This window comes from Pristis pectinata, chromosome 13 (genome assembly GCF_009764475.1).
Source record: "Pristis pectinata isolate sPriPec2 chromosome 13, sPriPec2.1.pri, whole genome shotgun sequence".
Taxonomy (NCBI): domain Eukaryota; kingdom Metazoa; phylum Chordata; class Chondrichthyes; order Rhinopristiformes; family Pristidae; genus Pristis; species Pristis pectinata.
Window position 1 is genome coordinate 21795030 of NC_067417.1, and position 21342 is coordinate 21816371.

The window sequence follows — 21342 nt, forward strand, 5'->3', positions numbered from 1 at the left end:
TATTTCCATTACTTTTTATTATGCTGCATATGTTATATTGACAACATGAATGGAAGAATTATTCAAGTGTAATTTAGGTAAGGTAGGTTGAAGGACAATTGTTTTCTGGGTGCCTTGTGTTTATGTGGCTTACCCCACCCCCCACCCCAAAAAAAAAGAATTGTCTTGTTTTACAGGTGAGAGAGTCAGATTGTGATCAGAATGAAGTAATGAGGGAAGGACTAAGAGAAATTCATCTTAAGTCAGCAGCACTAAACATGAGAAGTAGCATTGGGCGCCAAGCATACTCACCACTGCAATTCATCAAATGTCTGGAGGTGTGCACAACCCACGGCAGATTTCTCACTTGTGTTTCATGTTTGCAAATATAAAAGATTTCTTTCCCATAGTCTGCAGGGTTTAGAGGGCAGAGAAGAGCAAATTAATGGGGAGAAAGTTCCAGAGAGTGAGAGCTGATGGACTGAAGGGAACTATCAATAATCCAGAGCGAGGAGAATGATCCTAAAAGATAGGATTGGATGAGGCTGAGGAAAATATTGGAAACTAGTTCAAGGTTTCTTGAGTTTTGTCACAGGAGCAGCAGAGTCTTGATATGAGAGGATAATCAGTGTGCGGGAGTTTGTAGGTTTAAAGGCTCCAAGTAGCCAAAATTTTCAAGGCAGAAGAGCTGTAGGACATCTCAGTTTACCAAGGTCTTCATACTGAGGAAGAAGTTGACTAGTATAGCATCAGCTCTAGAATCCACAATATGCATGGAGTTTAGTCTTGGAGGTGAACATAGTTCAGAAGATGGAAGTAAGTCAAGTGATTGTTGCAGAGTAGAGGGAAAGGTCCAGGGATCTGGCATAATCTATAGTCTGAATTATTGAAGGATTCTGAACACAACACCATGAGTATTCCGGAGGATGTGAGGTTTATTGTTGAACTGGGGAAAGGCATGATCTGACCTTTGTGGAAAGACTGATATAATTTGGTGATTCTTTTCTTTCTGACGGGCTTTAAATCTACCAGAAGTGATACTTCCTGGAAGCATCCTGGTGCCTTCAGAGGAGAGCTGAGAGATCTATTTGTCCAGCTGGGAAGGTGGAGATTTCCCTCCATTGACAAAGGGACACTTCTAACTCTGTGGCATTCCATATATGCATGGGAAGCTGTAAAGAGGTCGGAAGGAGTTGGTGGGTGAATTTAAAGCTTGTTAGAGTTTAGCACAACTGTCTTGGCTGTATTCATAAGAGATTTAAAGAAGAAAATAGTGGTATAAAAGAAAGTAATCAGTTTAAATTGTGGTAAATTGCAGCCATAGTTCATTGGTGGTGAAGGCTGTGCATGTTTAGGGTTGTGGACGGGGTACCAAATAAGCAGCTTGCTTCATCCCAAATAAAGTCAAATTCCTAGAGTCTTCTTGTAGTTGCATTCCACTAGACTGGTGGGGAATAGTCTACCACAATTCTAAAATGCCTTGTAGATGATGGAAATTCTCAGATGCATCAAAAGACAAGTTCCTCACTCCAGAACACCCAGTACCTGATCTTCTCTTTAAATCCCATAATATTTATGGGCTGTTCCAGTTAAATTTCTGCCAATCAATAACAGTTGAAACAGCAATCACAGGGGATTTGATGAGATGATATTAGGAATGCCAATGGATATCGAAGGAAAGTTGCCTGACATTTGTGTGGAACACATATTACATGCCACTAATCAGAACAAGGATATTATTTAGGTTTGTAGCATCAACACTTATGCTGATTTGCTACGGTCATCTTGATCCACAAAGGTTTCCAAAACTATCACTGAGAAGCATGAAATTCACTTGTCTTTTAGGCTGTACATCTGCGTGCAAGCATCCCTCCTCTTGGAGTCTCGGCAAATCAAGCATTTGGATCACATGATAATCTTGAAACAGTAACGCTCCTGGCAACATTGCAAATTGACATTTCCAAAGTGGTCTCTCAAAGCAGTTAAACACATCAGATTAATCCTGAGAAGGCATCCAATGTTAAAATTGAATTGTTTTTATAACTAAAATTCAGTTAAATTTGTAAAGCAATGAGTATTTTAAAATCACTGATGAAAAGCTGCATAGATCAAAAGTCCAGACTGTTACCAAGTCTCCATATCTGATGAGGACTGTAAAATGGTTTCAAGTAAGTTATGCTGTCAAACCCTTGAAAGCACCAGTCATAATTCCCTGCTTCTGAAGTAAAGAAACCAGTATAAGTTTGTTTTCTAGAATTCTGAACAGAAACTAGGCTGTTAATAAATGTTAGCATTTGTACTTTTTATGCATGTGAATAAAGCTCAGCATCTTTATGTAACTGCCCCTTGTCGTGAATGATGGTGGGTGATTAAACAGCTGACAGGAAGTAACCCATCCCTGAGTTTGGCAGTGTGCCAGTGCAAAGACCAATGATAAACACTTGCAACATCCTCAGCCAGAAGTGTTAAATCTGTATTCCATCTTAGGCAATTTTCAGCCAAATCAATTCATTCCATGTGATATTGAGTAACAGCTGAGCTTACTGGATACAGTAAAGGATATGGAGGACACCAAGCATTGGTAGTGCTGAACTCTTGTGCTCAGACCTAACACCGCATTTAGTCAATTTGTTCCAGTACTGCTACAACACTGGAATTTAACCAACAGATTGGAAAAATCACACAAGAATCCATCTACAAAAAGTGGTACCATCAATCTGACCAAGTGATGGATAGGCTCACTGACAATGCTATCAAGAGGCACTTACAATTGATGCTCATTTAGGTTTCACTGCAGAACTGATTATGACTTTGTACGAAACTTAGGTAATTGTAATGGTCAGAAGCCAATCATGTCAGCAGATGTGCTAGTTAAGTTGAGAAGGCCAAATCACCTTCAGCTGTTTCATCAATAAGCTTCCATAAGGTTAAAAGTGAGCATGTTTACTGACAAATGCATGCTGTTCAACTCCATTCATAACTACTTGGATGATGAAACAGTGTGTGTCCTTATGCAAGAATATCTGGACTACATTCACACCAGAGCTGATATGCAACAATGACACTTGTGCTTTTGTAATTGCCAGGTAATGACCACTGCAGCAAGAGAGTCCAATTGTATCCCTCTACCAATAGTGTTGTTATTGTTAAATTACCCCCTGTTAACATTGTAAAGGGCACTGCTGTCCAGAAAATTAACTGGACCAGCTATATAAAATTCTGCAGATTGGAGGTTAGACATTCAGTAGCAAGTAATTCACTTCCTGACTCCCCAAAACTGTTCCACATCAGGAAAGTGATGCAATTCACTCCACTTGCACAGATTAATGCAATGCCAATAAAACACAAGTGCAACAACATCTGGTTGGGCTAAAGGGTCTGTTTCTGTGCTGTACAACACTGTGACTCTAGTTACCTGAGCTTGAAGTTGCTAAATAGGAATTGTAAACTGATGACAGTGGGACGCTTAACAGGAGCTATTTATAACAGAGTTTCTCAGATGGTTTTGTGATGGGGATTGAACGTAGAACATAACAGCACAGTACAAGCCCTTCGGCTCACGATATTGTGCTGACATTTTATCCTGCACTAAGATCTATCTAACCCTTCCCTTCCACATAGCCCTCCATTTTTCTATCATTCATGTGCCTATCTAAGAGTCTCTTATATGTCCCTTATGTATCTGCCTCCACCACCTCTGCTGGCAGTGTGTTCCATGCACCCACCACTCTCTGTGTAAAAAAATTTATCTCTGACATCATCCCCTATACCTTCCAATCACCTTAAAATTATGTCCCCTCATGTTAGCCATTTTCACCCTGGGAAAAAGTCTCTGACTGTCCACTTGATCTATGCCTCTTATCATCTTAAACACCTCTATCAAGCACCAGATTGGCGGTGATTGGAGTGTAGGTTAGAGATATTTAAAATGTTCAACAAACAATAAGGTTATCTACAGCATATTTGATTGATAATATGTCAGGCACTTGCAATACGAAAATGACAGGTCCAACTTGTTTTAATGTGGACTCATAAAGGACAATGGACAAAACCCTTTTTAAGAAATGCACAACAAAATCAATAACTGAAAGTCAGTGAAAATATAGGACTGAGAAAATACCATGTTAGTTTTGGCTTAACACTAGTTGGCTTTGGGAAGATCAACGAGTCAGCTATCTGTTTGATCTGGTGGAGGTCATTGAATGCATCTTTCATGTTACTGTTTGACTATAAATGGGCAGTAACTGTTTTAATGGTTGTATAAAACATTCTCTGCATTTTCCCTCACCAATATCGTCTGCTGTCAAGAATTTTACTATTCTTCTGTTGACATCTGTGTGAGTTGGGATCAGGCTAGCATTTGCAGCAGGATTCAATTCACTCATGTAATAACAGTAGTGCACGAAGTTTTTGGTGCAGCAGCTTTTATGGCAGATATGACTTTGCTTGGAACTCCAAAATACACACAGCATACGTGCTCATTTGGAGGTCAATTAACCCAGGGGTACTACAAGTTAGGATACCAGGTCAAACACAGTGAATATCTATCAGAATCGGGCTCCCAGTGATGCTAGGCAGTGTGCACTGCTAATGGCCTTTCTTCATCTTGCACAGTAAAATGACCCCGTACATGTGCTAGTTGAAGGGATCAACAGTCACTTACAGGTTGGTTGCTGATTGATTTCTCCCTGCTGTTTGTAAGATTCTCCACATTTGCTGATTTCTTCATTTGTTTTAAGTTGCAAAATTCCACAGGCAATGAAATTGCAGCTGCTGATGAATTTTATTCTGGCACCAAGGCTTCTGCACAAGTCAGTTGCTCCCAGAATGATGGACACATTAGTAGGTGTTCCTCTTGGAGTACAGCAAGACTGGGAAATGGACAGAGGGCATGTAGAACGGGATAAGCTACCAAAAGAAAAAGGAGGAAGAGGGGTGGAAGGAAGAAGGAAACTTAGGCAGTACTTTTCAGGAAGAACGCATTCAATTTAACACCAGAAACCCAGCACCTACCCCCTTTCTATCACTGCACATCACAGTATCTGTTTGGCCACAATGCAAAACTAAAATTCACCACAAAATAAACATTCCAAAATGAAATTCCAAAGAAATCATGATACATTGATGCAAAAGTCAAATGATCACTCGAGCATTTTCTGTGTGTTTTTCTTCCATGTTCCTTTGTTAGTCCCTGTTCTCCAATGTGGTGATACCTCGGTGACTCAATGTGCTGGTGCAAGACAATTCACTTTAAGTGGAGAAGACAACAGAATTTAGCATCTCTGTGTCTAGAAGTTCACGTTTTTAACAGAAGAGTCTCAACTTGAGCGGCAGCAGTTTGGATCAACTGGTTGATAGGCAGGAGCAAAGTTACTGCGGAATGGCAGTGTTGGGAGTTTGAATGAACTTACCCTGAGATAGAATAGTGGCTGTACAGTGTGGAGCAATGCCCCCTCCCTGAGACTCAGACCTGACAATAGATAGCACTCTAATGGAGGACAGAATGCTGAAACACTCTGGAATTTTGCAAGCCCCTCATACACTGTAAACCTCCACCAGGCTAGTTCCAATGTTGCCTTGCATAGCAGCAAGCTGGCCTTGGATGATAAGATTCCAAGCTTTCATTAGAACACTCAGATACATGCATGTCTGTTACAGTACTGCAGTGGACACAGAGACATCAGCTGCATTATGGACTGGATCCACAAACATGCAAATGGAGATGACCACCACTTTCAAATTCTGTTCAAAGAATTGTCTGTAAGAAGGCAGTAGTTAGCCACCTTCTTGAACCACTGCAGTCCTGGTGGTGAAGCTTCTACCATAATTTTGTTGGGTAGGGAGTTCCAGCAATGATGACTAAACAGTGATCTATTTCCATATCAATATGATGTGTAACATGGGGGAGGATGGGGGTGGGTGAAGGAGGAATCGAAACTGCAGATGATGATAGTGTTCAGTTGAGTCCTCTTGTGAGGTTCAGCTGAGCACGCGTTCCAGTTGAGCAGACTCTCCTTGAACACCGCCCTGGTGAGGTTCTGGTGCAGGGCGGGGATGGGAAAGGGAAGAGGCATATGCTTACACCATCTGCATTATGAAAATAATGGGTAGCGATGAAGACAGGACATAAGGAAGAATATTAGGTGTGAGCACAATCTTTACTGGCCACAACCTCAGCAATATCTGTCCTGATGGGGACCTCCACGAGCATGCTGGTCTGTCCCCCTCCAGTTACTGTTTGCTGCCTCCAGTTGTGCCCTAACATCCTGCTAAAGCAAATCCATCAATGTTGTGCAACGTCTTGGGTGATGTGGCTATCACCGTGGAATAGTTGGCATTTTCTGCAAGTTGTGATACGTGGGTGTTTGGCTTGCAGTAATATTAAGTGAGTCAGGGTGCAGTGGGGCATATGAATGTTGCGTGTGTGTCAGCCTCGGATTGATAGAGATTGGCAATGGGTGAATAACGGGACTGTGGCAGCTCAAGAAGTGTCCAAGGCAAGTACCACAGTAGCTGCAATCTGTCATTTGATAGCACATTTGCTGACCTTGACCACGTGTGAGGTTGAACACTTTGTGACGCTGTATCCAGGTCAGTGCAGCTTGACTCTTGAAATGACCTACATACATGGCTATTTGCTTACATTGACTTCTGAGTGTGTGTTTGAACTGTTCCAGGGACTGGAGGGGGGGGGGGGGGGGGGGGGGTAGAGGAGGGTGTGAGGGAATCCCCACAACCATTTTCAGGGATTATTAAATTTAGCCTGCATCTTTCTTTTGTATCACACTGAAGGATGTGATTGCTCTGGAGAAAGTTCAGAGGGGATTCACCTCAGATGGAGTTTTATAGTCATGAGTACAGAATAACCTGGGTTTGTTTTCCTTGGAATGGAGGATGCTCAGGGAAGACCTGATTGAGGTATACAAAACTGTGAAGGGACTAGATAGGGTCAATGGTGACAAACTTTTCCCTTTAACAGAGATGTATACAACCAGGGGGCATAGGTTTAAGGTATAAGATAGGAAATTGAGAGGGGATTTGAAGAATTTTTTTTCAACTAAATGATGGGTTACCCTCACAACATTGAAGAGGTATTTAGATGAACCCTTAAAACATCATGACATAGAAGGTTCCAGGCCAAGTGCTGGGAAAGGGAATTTGTATTGTTAAGTACTTGAAGGCTGCAAAAGACAAAGTGGGCCAAAGAGCTAGTTTCTGCACTGTATGACTCCATGGTACTATATAAATGTGAGAACCAGCTGTAAATATGATAAGTATTTTGCCTTAAGACAGTTTACAATGAATTCTACAATTCATTTACTGTTATCATGTGCAGTTTGAAGCTGCTTAACTGGTTTTAAAATGTCTTCAGACTTTCCCATAATGAAAGCAGAGATCAGCACTGTTTTACCCACCATCCCAATCAATTCTTTATGATGAAGGAGTCCAGTCACTAAGTAGAATATTTACCTTCTTAAAAAAGTCATGGATGTACAATGCTGAATGAATAAACAGAAACTAAGTGGTTCTGTAAACAAGCTCAGTTGGTACAATAAACGTGCCTAAATACAGTAGATTTATAACATGAGTGTAACATGTATAACATAATTTTATGTTGGACATCAATATTGTGTTTTAAATGAAAATCCTTATCTGATTATTCTTAGTATTGTTCCTTCTGAAGAACGGAAGTGAAGGACACTGTACAGGCTCAAAAGACTAAGAAGTCCATTAGGTTGATCTTTAACAGCTGAGATTTTTGGAGGAAGGCAAAGCTGAGAAAGGTAGGGGGTGGATAACATTTAAACCTCAGGGAAGAACAATGTAGCAGAGGAGGCAGGGCAATGAATTTGAACACCATGAGGAAAAGATGAGGAGAAAGTGCACAAAGGATGATCTAATTACAGCTTAGGAGCAACTAATGAGGAAACTGAAAAGAAAGACTTAAAAATTCATTTGCAGAATATGGACATTTCTATCAAGGCCAGCATTTAGTGTTATGATAAAAGGTCATTGACCTGATATGTCAACCCTGTTTCTTTCTCCTTAGATGCTGTCCATTTTGCTGAGTAGTTCAGCATTTATCATCTTTTCCTAATGGACTGCTTTAAGAAGACCACTATCATCCCGGTACCTAAGAAAAACAAGTCTCCTGCCTTAATGATTACTGCCCGGTGGCTCTGACATCCACCATCATGCAGTGCTTTGAGAGGCTGGTCATGGCACACATTAACTCCAGCCTCCCAGAAAACCTCAACTCACTGCAATTCGCCTACCGCCGAAACAGGTCTACAGTGGATGCCATCTCCCTGGCCCTAATCTCATCTCTGGAGCATCTGGACAGTAAAGACACCTATGTTAAACTATTGTTTATTGACTACAGCTCTCCCTCAATACTATCATTCCAAGCAAACTCATCACCAAACTCTGAGACCTGGGACTCAACACCTCCCTCTGTAACTGGATCCTTGACTTCCTGACCAACACACCACAATCAATAAGGATAGGCAGCAACACCTCCGGTACAATTATTCTCAACACTGGTGCCCCACAAGGCTGCATCCTCAGCCCCTAACTCTGCTCCCTATACACTCATGCCTGCAAGGCCAAATTCTGCTCTAACTCCATCTCCAAGTTTGCAGATTATACCACTGTAATGGGCTGTATCTCAAATAATGATGAGTCAGAGTACAGGAAGAAGTTTAGTGACATAGTGTCATGACAACAACCTTTCCCTCAATGTCAGCAAAACAAAAGAGCTGGTTATTGACTTCAGGAAGGGAGGGGGCAGTGCAGTACACATGCACCTGTCCACATCAATGATGCTGAGGTCGAGAGGGTTGAGAGCTTCAAGTTCCTAGGAGGGAACATCACCAGTAGCCTGTCCTCGTTCAACCACGTAGAGGCCATGGCCAAGAAAGCTCACCAGCACCTCTACATCTTCAGGAGGCTAAAGAAATTTGGCATGTCCCCTTTGACACTCACCAGCTTCTATCAATGCACTATAGAAAGCATGCTATCTGGATAGACCATGGCTTGGTATGGCAACTGCTCTGCCCGGGACCATAAGAAACTGCAGAGATTTGTGGACACAGCCCAGCACATCATGGAAACCAGCCTCCCCTCCATGGACTCCGTCTACATTTCTTGCTGCCTCGGTAAAGCAGCCAACTTAATCAAAGACCCCACCCACCCAGGACATTCTCTCTTTTCCCCTCTCCCATCGGGCAGAAGATACAAAAACCTGAAAGCATGTACCACCAGGCTCAAGGACAGCTTCTATCCCACTGTTATAAGACTATTGAATGGTTCCTTAGTACAATAAGATAGACTCTTGACCTCACAATCTATCTTGTTATGACCTTGCACCATATTGTCTACCTGCACTGCACTTCCTCTGTAGTGTGACACTTTACTCTGCAATCTATTATTTTTCCTTGTACTACCTCAAAGCACTGTGCAATGAATTGACCTGTATGAATGGTCTGCAAGACAAGTTTTTCACTGTACCTTGGTACAAGTGACAATAATAAACCAATTCCAATTCCTTCATGAGGTGATGGTAGGCTTCTCCTAGAACCACTGAAATCAGGTTAATGTTAAATGTTTCAGGACTTTGAAGTAGCAATAATGGTGACAAAGGCCCAAGTTAGAATGTGTGACTTGCAGCATAACTTGGAAGCAGCTGTGTTCTCACATGGCCACTCTGGCTGGTGTAGGCAGTGGGTTGGTGATTGTTGTAGACAGGACACACTAAAGCCACAGTATAGACATGGTAAAAGGAATAGATATTTTAACTGTTCTTTGTCTTGCTACCTATCTTCTCCTGGATATTGCCAGATTTCAAGTAGGAAGAGAATATCTCCTTGCACCCTTGACTTGTGACTAGTAGATGATGAAAAGATCATGAGGAGCCATAGACTGAGTCTTGTCCTTCCAATTCCCATTTTTTTAAAATCTACTACAGAAGTAATTGCATTTATGTGGCTCATCCACTTGAGTTTCTGGTCAATGGTAACCTTCAGGGTATTGATGGTGAGGCACTGGTGATGCAACTAAAGTCAGGGAGAGCTGATTACACAATTTCTTCTTGGAGATATCTATTACAGTCCACTTGTGTGGTAGAAATGTAACTTGCAACTTCAAATTAGATGATGTATACTCAGTCTTACCTTTGACTTCAGGGAATGCCATTGATGAGGCATCTGGCAAAAGTTGGGCCAGGGACACTGCCCTATGAAATTGCAACAAAAATATTTTCAGTGTGACATGTTTGAACCACTACCACAGCCTCTACCACAATAACTACCACCAGGTTTCATTCTACCATACATAACTTTAGTCACTGGAGAGCTTTCTTCTGGTTGCCACACTGGAATTGGCACTTTACACCTTCTGGACTCAAAAATGAGTTGAACATTTTCATGTAAGTTCTGTAAGTATTAGCTGTATTACTTGGAAGAACAGGAGCAGGGATCATCTCTGGACTCAGCCCTTTATTTTCCCCTGTGATCCTTCACGGACCCCCTCTATGTTGTTTGGTATTCAATCTCTCATTTTCTCTCTATAATGAACTTTCTCCCTCTCACTGCCTCTGTGTTTGATTAAAACCTAATACATTTCTCACTTTTTTTCTGTTCTAATGAAAGGCCACCAACCTGAAATTTTATTTCTCTCTCCATAATGGTGCCTGACCAGCTTTGTATTTCCAGCTGTCTGTTTTTATTTCAGATTTCCACCGCTCATTGCTTCTGTGTACTAGGATCCAACCAAAAACTAATTTGACACAAGTTATTACATTTCAGAACGTGTTATTCCACATTCAGTTCTCTTTGATCTTTTCTACAAATTGTGCACATAAATAACAATAAATTAATTGAGTTATGTTTCAGTTCTCTTGAGATGTCTATGAATGAATTTTCATCTCAGCTCCATGGAATCTGGGAGATATTACGGCTTACCTGGGAGTTTTGCTCTGTGATTTATACGTGATTGGGCTATTTTCCAGACCTTTGGCATTCATTAGCTCACTGCTTTGCTTCGGAAGCTCTGAGACAATCCCCTTACAAGCAGATTAGATTGAGCTGACAGCCACAAATAATTGACTCTGTCCATCTCTTGTACTTGCTGAGCTCTTAACCTTAAGCCATCTATGGAATGGATTGAGTCAGTGATTTTCCTGTTCTTGTTCCTTTGACCACAATTAACCTCGAGCTGGGCTCTAACCATTGTTTTTGTAAAACAAATTGATAACCACAAATAATCCTTCAAGGTCAGTTGAAAGTCAGCCAATTTGCTCTTTAATTATCTTTTTAAAATCTGATATAGACTGAGTAAGCTGATTAGTGCTTGTACTAATAGTTTTATTACAAAAAAAATCCAAGTATTTGATATTCTTTCACAAAATACAAGAACTTCTACTTGTTATGCTCCCAGCACACATAAGGACAATCACAATCCTCCAGTTTTTGAGATGAATCACAGTTGTCATTAAAATTTCACCACAAAGAAGGACACCAACTAAGCCTTTCACGCTCCACTTTGGTGCTAAATAAGGCAGAAAATTTGCAAACAACAAAATCCATGAACAGAAATGGATGTGCTAATATCTTTTGACAGATAATGCTTGAAAAAAGAATGCTGGCCAGAACAATACTTTCAGGTACTGTTACAGAATCTTTTACATTCACCTGAACAGCCAGAGAGCACCTCTTGGTGTTGCACTTAAATGTTGCTCAAGTTTTCTAATTTAAGGATAAACCTTGCATGACTAAGATAAGCTGCACTTTGCTAACTTTGACCCTGTTTCGCACAGAAATGTAACATATACTATTTTGCATTGTTTGAACATTGTTCAAGACTTGTGTTTATTTCCTAATTTATTGGGGAACCATGTGATCTTGAGACTATAACCCCCTTCTTTAGCAACAGGTCTATCAGCCTTCCTTTGTAAGTTTTGCATTTGACTACTCTTTAATCAGCTCAGATCCTATGCTTATCTAACAGACCCATGTGTGCATTTCTAACAGGAATCCCTGAACAGTAATTAAAATGGGAACTGGCTGAATATTACTTCTCCCTCCCAAAATGAATAATACCACAACTGAGTTTGGTCTGTGCCAACATAGGATTTATACTTCCTACCTTTCTAATCTGTATGGTTGAAGGAGAAATTGGCCTGAGCAGCAGAGACAACCCCACTCTTATACGTATGACAGTAAGCATTGTAACAACCACATGCTGATAGGACCTTGTTTCAGATTACTGCAATATAGGTTTACCACACTATTTGCTTAAGTATTAAAGTGGAACTTGAGCTGACAACCTTCTTGGTCAGAATGGGCAGAGTGGCAAGGGCAGTGTGGTTATGGAGGCAGTAATGCAATGGAGAAAGCAGTGTTTGTTATCAGCACAGTTGAGCAATGCATCTCATTTGCAAGTACTTCCTCCACTATGTTAGTAGGCTGCTGGAGGTACATCCTAGGACTTAATCACACTTTGTAGGTTGACTCTCCCATCTAATGCTGTTAAGCTGATGTCAAGGATGTCATCCTTCAATTGATATGTAAACCAAGGTTCCATCTTCTGAGTCATAAAATATCCCACTAGAACTAAATGAAAAAGGACAGGCATTTTTCCACAGTGTCTGGTCCACTATTGGTTGCCAGAGCTTCAAGTTACATGAGTATACAACACTGAAATGCCAGTGTTTATATTCCACAATTCACCAGCTGCTTATTCCAAGTTTAGTTGATGTGTTTTTTTTTAATAATTCAAATCCACAGAGAGCTAGGCTGGCGTTTGAACTCATATCTGGTCTCTGGATTATTAGTCCAATGACATAACCACCACACTCCTGTACCTGACATGAATAAAAGATTATTTCCAAAAAGTAAACACAAATATTTCCTAGATATTATCTGAAAAGCAAAAGGCTACAGATGAATAGTCATTATAAGTATGGGACTGAGTTTTGAGTAAAAGCAGTTCAAGTTGTTGGGCAAGCCGTTGGAAAGGATTCTAAGAGATAGGATCTATGAGCATTTAGAGAATCATGGACTGAAAGTTGCCTCGCAGGTGGATAGGGTAGTTAAGAAAGCTTATGGGATGTTGGCTTTCATAAGTCGCGGGATCGCGTTTAAGAGCCGCGAGGTAATGATGCAGCTCTACAAAACTCTGGTTAGACCACACTTAGAGTACTGTGTCCAGTTCTGGTCACCTCATTATAGCAAGGATGTGGAAGTGTTGGAAAGGGTGCAGAGGAGATTTACCAGGATGCTGCCTGGTTTGAAGAGTATGGATTATGAGGAGAGACTACAGGAGCTCGGGCTTTACTCTTTGGAGAGGAGGAGGATGAGGGGAGACATGATAGAGGTATACAAAATATTAAGAGGAATAGATAGACAGCCAGCACCTCTTTCCCAGGGCACCAATGCTCAATACAAGGGAGCATGGCTTTAAAGGGTGGGAAGTTCAAGGGAGATATCAGCGGGAGGTTTTTCACCCAGAGAGTGGTCGGTGCATGGAATGCGCTGCCCGGGGTAGTGGTGGAGGCAGATACATTGGTCAAGTTCAACAGATTGTTAGATAAGCATATGGAGGAATTTAAAATAGGGGGATATGTGGGAGGCAGGGGTTAGATAGTCTTAGGCATGGTTTAAAGGTCGGCACAACATGGTGGGCCAAAGGGCCTGTATTGTGCTGTATTGTACTATGGTTCTATGGTAACTTTAGTGATGGGGAAATGGAATCAACATTTCAGGTCAATGCTGTTTGACTTCCTGAGTACTTCCAGCATTTTCTGTTTTCAATTCAGATATCCAGCATTTTCTGCAGTTTTACAGCTTGAGAAGGAAGGAACAAGGTTGATAACAAATAAAACAAAAGTGTACAGTTGAGCAAAGAGATAAAATAGCTCAGGAGACTGTTAGTTATCATGTACACTCAAAGAGAAAAGAGTATGAAAGTACAGAGAGAGTGAGAGGGAGGGAGAGGGAGGGAGAGGGAGGGAGAGGAAGAGAGAAGGTACAATCAGGAGGGACAAATAGACACAGCAAGAGGAAAAGAGGCTGCAGTGCAGCCACTTGGAAGATGAGCCTGCAAGGTTTCAAGGAGAAAACTGAGACTGTTGTCTTTGTTAAGCATGACTTCTTTGTACTGGATGTAAATTACTTCATACCTCTGTTGTACTTATAACAAAGATACTGTTCCAATAGTAGCCTGTTGCAGTCACAAACAAATCCCTTGAGTTAGATTAAATTTGGAACTTTGAAGTAAGAAATCTAACACTGGGCATAATCTTACAGTTGCTTGCATTTGGCAGTCACTTGTGCTGGGTATCCAGATTTGACTTAGCTATGTCATTAAAATGCTGGAGGGTTCACGTTATTGTGTCCTGCATTGTTCAGGTGCAAGCAGTTTGATAATAGCTTTGACTCTCAGCACAACAGAATCAATCTGACTGTGATTATACAGCACAAAAACAACTTCAAAAGTCAAAAATATGCAGTGCTAAAAATCTGAAAAAAAAATCACAGAAAATATTGGTAGTAGTCAGCAGGTCAGGCACTATTGGTGGAGTGAAAAGCAAATTTAATGTTTTGAGTCAATCTTTTGAGCCAGATTGTTTCCCTCTCCTGAAAGAACTTCACTGACAATAGCTTGGAATTCACAATTTACAACTGATCTCTTGGGAAAATGATTTTTCTGCTCTGTGCAGCTAGTTGTTGCTGTTGCTTCCAAGGCTGCTGACATGTCTCCATGCTTTCAGTAGCAATATTCATGGCAATAGCAGGCAAACGATAAGGCTGCTATTACTGGCAACACATCTAAATAAGATTATAGATGGTACTATCATAAAGGAATAATCTAGGAATCTTTAAAAAATATAGTAAAACTCCATTAATCTGTAATACTAGGACTCTGGTAGTGCCAGACCAGCAGATTTTCCTGACTTTTGGATGTTATTCATATTGATACTCCGAAACACTTTTAGTTTACTTTTCTTTGGATGTTACATGGTAGAATAATAAGTTGTCCAGTGAACAAGGTAAGTTTAAAGGAAGTGCGGGAACAGGGGCCCCAGAAAGTTTCTGGTGAACATGGGAAACAGAGCCAGGTGAGTTTCAAGAGAGCACAGAAAACAGAGTTTCAAGGGAGCATTGAAACTGGTGCCCCAATGAGTTCAAAGAGAGTGCAGTAACCAGAGCCCTGCTGAGTTTAAAGAAAACGTGGGAAACCAGGGCTCCGGTGAGTGGGAACCACTGGAAATGTAGTCTCGGAGAGCTAAAGGGAACGCAGGAACTGGGGCCCTGGTGTTTTGAAGGGAAGGTGGGAACCAAAGCTTTGGTATGTCAAAGGGAGCGCAGCACTAGATGACCCAGATACCAAACCATCAGGATTTCTGAAAAGTCGGTTGGTGGATTATTGGAGTATTACTGTAACCAGATTGGTACACACTGGAAATGACCCAAGTTTGCATGTGTATACATACCAGTTGAGAGGTGCAGACCAAATGGGCCTCGGACCTCCTTTCAATCATTGATGTTGAGGCTGGTGGTCATGTGTGCCTGGATGTGATGGGGGTCATGTTATTTAGCTATACTATGTATTCAACATTTTCTACCATTTACACCTAAGCAACATTAAAGCATTTAAAATAAATTAATCCAACAAAGACGTAACATTAACAATTTTTTTTCCCATGCTGTAAAATATTTTCCACATTCCTTTATTCAGAAAGCAGGAACAAATAAAGTGCATACATTTTTTATAATGAAATGTTACAAAATAGATCTCACTAAAATGCCTCATTAATAAAATAAAAGCTTAAATTACACTTAATTTGCCAAGACTGTCAGAATGTTAATCAAGCAAAATGAAACTACTTTAAGTATGTAGAATTTCTGAATCCTAATGAGGGTTAACAGCAACTCTTCGAGCAACTGTTAAAGCAGCCTGTTCACAACCATGATGTCATTTTTGACTCTGAGATGAAGGTTTGATAAAATATTCGCATCATTTCTGAGAATGCCTGCTTCCATCTCAGCAGCATCACCCAACTACACTGTTGCATCAGCTCATCAGCTACTGAAACCCTTATACATGCTTATGGTATTCCTGGACTTGAAAACTAAAATGCACCACTGGCCAGCCTCCCTCATTCTATTCTGCATAAATCTGAAATCCTCCAAAACTCTTCATACCAAGTGCTCCTCAACTATCACCCCTGTGCTATACTAACTTTAGGTTAGCAATTTTGCCTGGCAGTGTCTTGGGGTGATTTGCTACATTAAAGATGCTACGTGAGTATAAGTTGCTGTTTCTGTTGTTTGTTTTACCCACTTAACCGTTCAATTTCGAAATTAATAAATGTACTTAAATACTCTTAAAACATACATAAATCAAAATAATTTAAAAAATACAACTAAAATGTAATGTTGTCCCTTGTAGCTGTTCCTGTTCAGATGAATGGAGATGCTGTTCTTGTGCCAGGTTGCCTGGGCAGATTCCTCACAGTAAATGTTGAGGAACTGCCACAACTTTGCACCCTGCCACTGGATTCCAGAGCGTATGTCTGAGTATATCCCTGGAAAATAATGTAAACAGCTGGTAACAAGACTGGGACTTCCATGTTCATGTACAAATGCTGAAGTTTGCTGTCAATTGAGCAAGAAACCATTGACATTTCTCTACAAAGTGCAAGTCATTAAGACATTTAGAAATCATGCTTTTTAAACATTCCATGGGATTGTTGGTAATAAAATGCAACTGGTTCAATCATTATCAGTATTATGATGAGGGTATTATCAGATCATTTTTCCTGCAATGCCCTTCCCACACTAACAGGAGGATTCCATCCTGACCTCTAGTGCTGTAAGTGCAGACTTTGCACGTTCTGTCATGGGTTTACTCCAGGTGCTCTGGCTTCCTCACGCTACCCAAAGACGTGCTGGTAGGTTAATTTGCTACTGAAAAATACTCCTAGGTGTCAGTTAATGGCAAAAAGAATCAAAGGGGAATTGATGGGCATGTGTAAGAGAGAATAAGTTGCAAGGCAACATAGAAATAAGAAGAAGGAGAATAGAACTCTTAGCCATACTTCCCTGGGGGACATTCCAGCTCCTTATGGGCTGACTGCGTTCTTGTAACTAAGATAAGGTAAGTGGGTGCAACTTACTTCTCTTTTTTTAAAATATTATGTTGATTAACAGAATTAAGTGTTTATAACTAGCTTAGAAAGAACATTTGCTTTAATTAACCTCCTGCCAGCACAGACTACAGCAACATCTTTTGTGCAGTGGCATTCAACTTTCCTTGAATTATGTTATACAAATTGATTTTGAAAATCAACACTGCTAGCAGTTTTGATAAATAAAACCTGGTTTTTAAAGATAGCATTGGGCATCTCTGATGCAGTGGAAAATGTGTACAAATGATAGGTAGTACAGTAAGAAGATGTTTAATGGTCCATTATCCTTCACCAGTTCCTCTTTATAATAGCATTTAACTGACTAATTAATAGCAATTATAATAGCATTTTATAATACCACTTTATAATAGCATTTAACTAATTTCCATTATTACTCCACGTGAAAAAGTCGGCATGATGAACATGAAGTAAAACAGTTGTATTCAATGGAGGTAGGTAAACATCCCTTCAAACCAAAGGTTTAATTTAAAAACAAAACTGAAAGGAGCTAAAAACAAGCTTGAAAATGTGAATGGAAGATGTGGGGAGGCACAATATGGACATGAAAAGGAGATAAAATATCCTCTGCCTAATTGAATCAAAATAATGGAGGGCATTAAAAGCTCTATAAAACCAATGAAGTGCCTCTGAAGTCTAATCGGTGTTGCAGCAGCCAGTTTGGGCACAGTGACCTCCCACAAACACCAATATGATAAGAACGCATTGTTTTGTTTTTGCCATGTTCGCTGGAGTTTTTTGGTTAGGATACCAGGGATAATTTTTCAGTGCCTGTTAAGTGCCATATGATCCTTCACATCTCAGTTTGACGTTGCGGATAGTGCAGCACTCAATCAGTAATGCGCTGGTTGAACCCTAACTGCTCGTATTCCCCGTCTCTGGAGCGAAGGTGAACAACCAACCAGCTAACTCAAAGGCGAGCGCTGACTCCTGTAGCTGGTCTTCGTGCCTTTGAACTATAACTTCAACATGATGTTCCCAAGAACGTATTATGTAAAAGGGAGCATTTGAAAAAAGTTGGGTGACTTTCGAACTGAGTGGATCAAAAGGGCGGTCTGTCATCAGTCGGGAAAGCGTTGTAGTTCTGCCGGGAAACGAAAGCCCTGAACGTTCAAGTTTTTGTCCTGCAATGCCCGCAGGTTTTTGCGGAACAACTGGTGCACCCCTTTGCGGAACCTTTGGTCTCTGACACTGTAGATGACAAAATTACAGCAGCTGTTGGAGGCCAGGATCCAGAAAGCAAAGAAGGAGAAGGTGCACCAGCGGTAGCCGCTGACATTGCCCACGACAAAGGCGGCGATGGGGCTGAAGGACGCGGTGAAGGCGAAGGTCAGGACGGCGATGGTTTTTGCTGCTTTGATGTCTGAGAAGGACGGGCGCAGGGGGCCGGGGAAGCTGTCGGTTTCGACCAAGAACTTGCGCTGCTTGGAGCAGCGGCGGATGGTGCTGAAGGAGAGCGCGTTGACCACCATGGTGCCGCCCAGGAGGGTGAAGTCGAAGGCGGGGAAGAGCAGCAGGATGCTCCAGCTGGAGCGCTTCGGAGCCTCGGGCACGAACGCGTAGTTACACATGCGGCTGCATTCGTTGTACTCCAGGGTGAAGTGGTCGCTGGAGAGCAGGGGCGCGGTGGCCAGCAGGAAGGCCGCCAGCCACGAGCAGCAGATGGTAGCCAGGGTCCTCCTGCGGGTCACCACCGTGTCCTTGTGCAGCGGTCTCAGGATGGCCACGCTCCGCTCCACCGTCAGCAGGAAGATGGTACTGATGGACACGAGGGTGCAGCCGGCGAACACCAGCCCGACCAGGTGACAGGGCTGCCAGGACGCGCCGCCTCCCCTGGCCGAATAGCCCCGGGCCCAGGCGGGCGGCCCTCCCCCGCTCAGCATCCAGACGATCTCGGTGTAGGCGGAGAAGGGGACTACCAGTGCCCCGACCATCAGGTCAGCCAGGGCTAACGAGACTTTCAGGTACCCCTGTGGGGTCCGGAACTGCCTTGTCCCCAGGAACACGGTCACTGTGATGGTGTTGCCCACCACCACCGCACAAGCCAGGATGGTCATAAAGGCGATCACCAGGATCCTGTTGAGCGGACCGCAGCAACACCAGCTGCAGACGGGCCCGGGCCCGGTACCGTTCGTCTCTGGGGCAGACCATCTCTGGCCGGGGCACCAGGCCCCCTCCGTGCTCAGGTTACTGAGGTCGTCCGACATTGCATTGGTTTTCATGGAGGTCTCGGCGAAATCTGGTGGGTGACCCCATCCGCCGAATGACCCAGAGCTGAGACACAGTCACCTACAACAGAATGGGAGAGTTCAGGTTAACGAGCAAAACAGCAGCGGCCAACGGTTCTCATTACTTTAAAGTTGACTAAACAAACACACATTATGCACGCAACATAGTAATATTTCAGCTCTGGAGTCGGGATATTGAGAGCATTAAAATAATAAAATATACATTTGCTATTAGTGTTGAGCATCTCAAAAGGTAAACATGTTTCACACGGTCAATGGTTGAGCAACCATATCCTAATGCATACACATTGGGTGTACAGTTCACACTGTCATCGGCGAGTAGCTGCCAGATAACACAAAGCGAGTCGATGAATAAACAAAAACAAGTTCTAATGCTGCAGTTTTATGATTCCCGCTCAGCACACGCACGGAGTGATGAAGCCTGTTACCGTAATACAAGCAAAACTTTTAATTTGGTGATATTTACGGGAAAGGGAGAATATTCTGAGTTTTGGGGGAGAGCGGGGGAAAGGAAGTAATTGATTAACTCTGTGAACGAGCCAATAAAAGAACAATGGCCTGAATGGTCTCCTCCCGCACTTTAATGTTCAGTAATTCTAAAACGTTGCTAACAATATCCATTAGCCTCCCTTAACTAGATTTTGGTTTCATTTTCTTTAAGATTGTGGAATTTTTCTGCCGTCGCCAAATCAAAAAGGAGATTGAATTTGTTGCGAAGCCTGGTTAATGTTGTGGATAACAGCCCACTTACCCTTGTCCAGTTAGTGCGATGGAAGGTCCGTTTGTTGCCGACAGCCTGGTGCGGTTGTAACACCGTCACTACCCTTTGTGTCGGCGCTACTCGATGGTGGCTTCAAATGATGACCGATCCTGCTCTTCGAGCAAACCTTGCGCTCGCAGCAGTGAAATTCCTCCTGACGCAAGTCAGCATCATTGGGCGCAGTCTTTTGCCCATTCCACAGATGTCCCGACCACGGGATAGGAGGATACCTGTGCTTCAAGAGGACACCGAAAACTACCATCTGAGGCAGGCTTCCACGGACCTTCGTTGAAACAATGATAGAACATCTGATAAGGCATGAGGCGGTGCGGCCAGGATGTGAATCCGCAGCATTCTCTGCGTTGCTTAGGTTGCCTCCAATGAACGCTGCAACTTCTCGAAGTACTCATGGACACAACGGCGGAGAAGTAAATGCGCTTAAACCAATCAAATTCCAGGCACGAGCAGCTTTTGCAGACAACATCAGTTTCAAAAAGTCCATAATGTTTTAGAAGCTGCACAAAATAAATATCGAACAAGACTGAGTAAGTGTGAGGTGCCAAAGATTAAGGAAGTTCAGTATTTGCAATTGCATTTACTGTGACACTAAATGAAACCCGTGGAACCTGAAACATTTTACTGAGTTTCAGTAGATCCCCAAGACAAAACCATTGCTTCTATGCAGAGCCTAATTCAAAGCAAATATACAAATAAATTCACAGTAATTTGTTTCACTCAAAGGTGATGAAATGTAGCTGGGATAAAGAACAGAGAGCATAATGAATTGTGGCTCTTCAAACTGGTGTTGCTGATTAAAATGATCCCCACTGACAACAACAATGTAAAATAAAGTCAAAAGGAACTATATAGTATTATTCAGAATTGCTAAGCATGTCATATCACTATTGTAGAAACATTCACATTTTCTTTGTCCTTCACTCTGGGGCCAAAGGTCCTGCCCCCTGAGATGATGAGGAGCGCAGGAGGCAGAGGCCCCTGTTCAAGGTCATTGTATATGTGGAGTAAGGGCAGCAGCCTAGTGAGCGGCTTCAGGATGAATCTGCTGCTGGGACATCGTGCACCGGGAGATTGTAGTGTGTGACAATTGTGCAGCACCCTCTTGGCTTCAGTTCTCCCCTGGTTCT

General features: G+C 42.2%; 1 protein-coding gene across 1 annotated transcript; it reads right to left on the minus strand.

The window, feature by feature from the left end:
- Positions 1-17791: 17791 nt before the first annotated feature.
- Positions 17792-20583, minus strand: LOC127577387 (beta-1 adrenergic receptor-like). The gene is made up of 2 exons (XM_052028559.1): positions 20189-20583; positions 17792-19477 (listed from the first exon to the last, which is right to left on the minus strand). The coding sequence occupies exon 2, from the start codon at positions 19408-19410 to the stop codon at positions 18250-18252; it is 1161 nt and encodes a 386-aa protein (XP_051884519.1). The 5' UTR covers positions 19411-19477; positions 20189-20583; the 3' UTR covers positions 17792-18249.
- Between the last annotated feature and the right edge of the window lie 759 nt (positions 20584-21342).

Coding starts and splice junctions, on each gene's coding strand:
- LOC127577387 (XM_052028559.1), bottom strand. CDS start 19,410: ATGAAAACCAATGCAATGTCGGACGACCTCAGTAACCTGAGCACGGAG.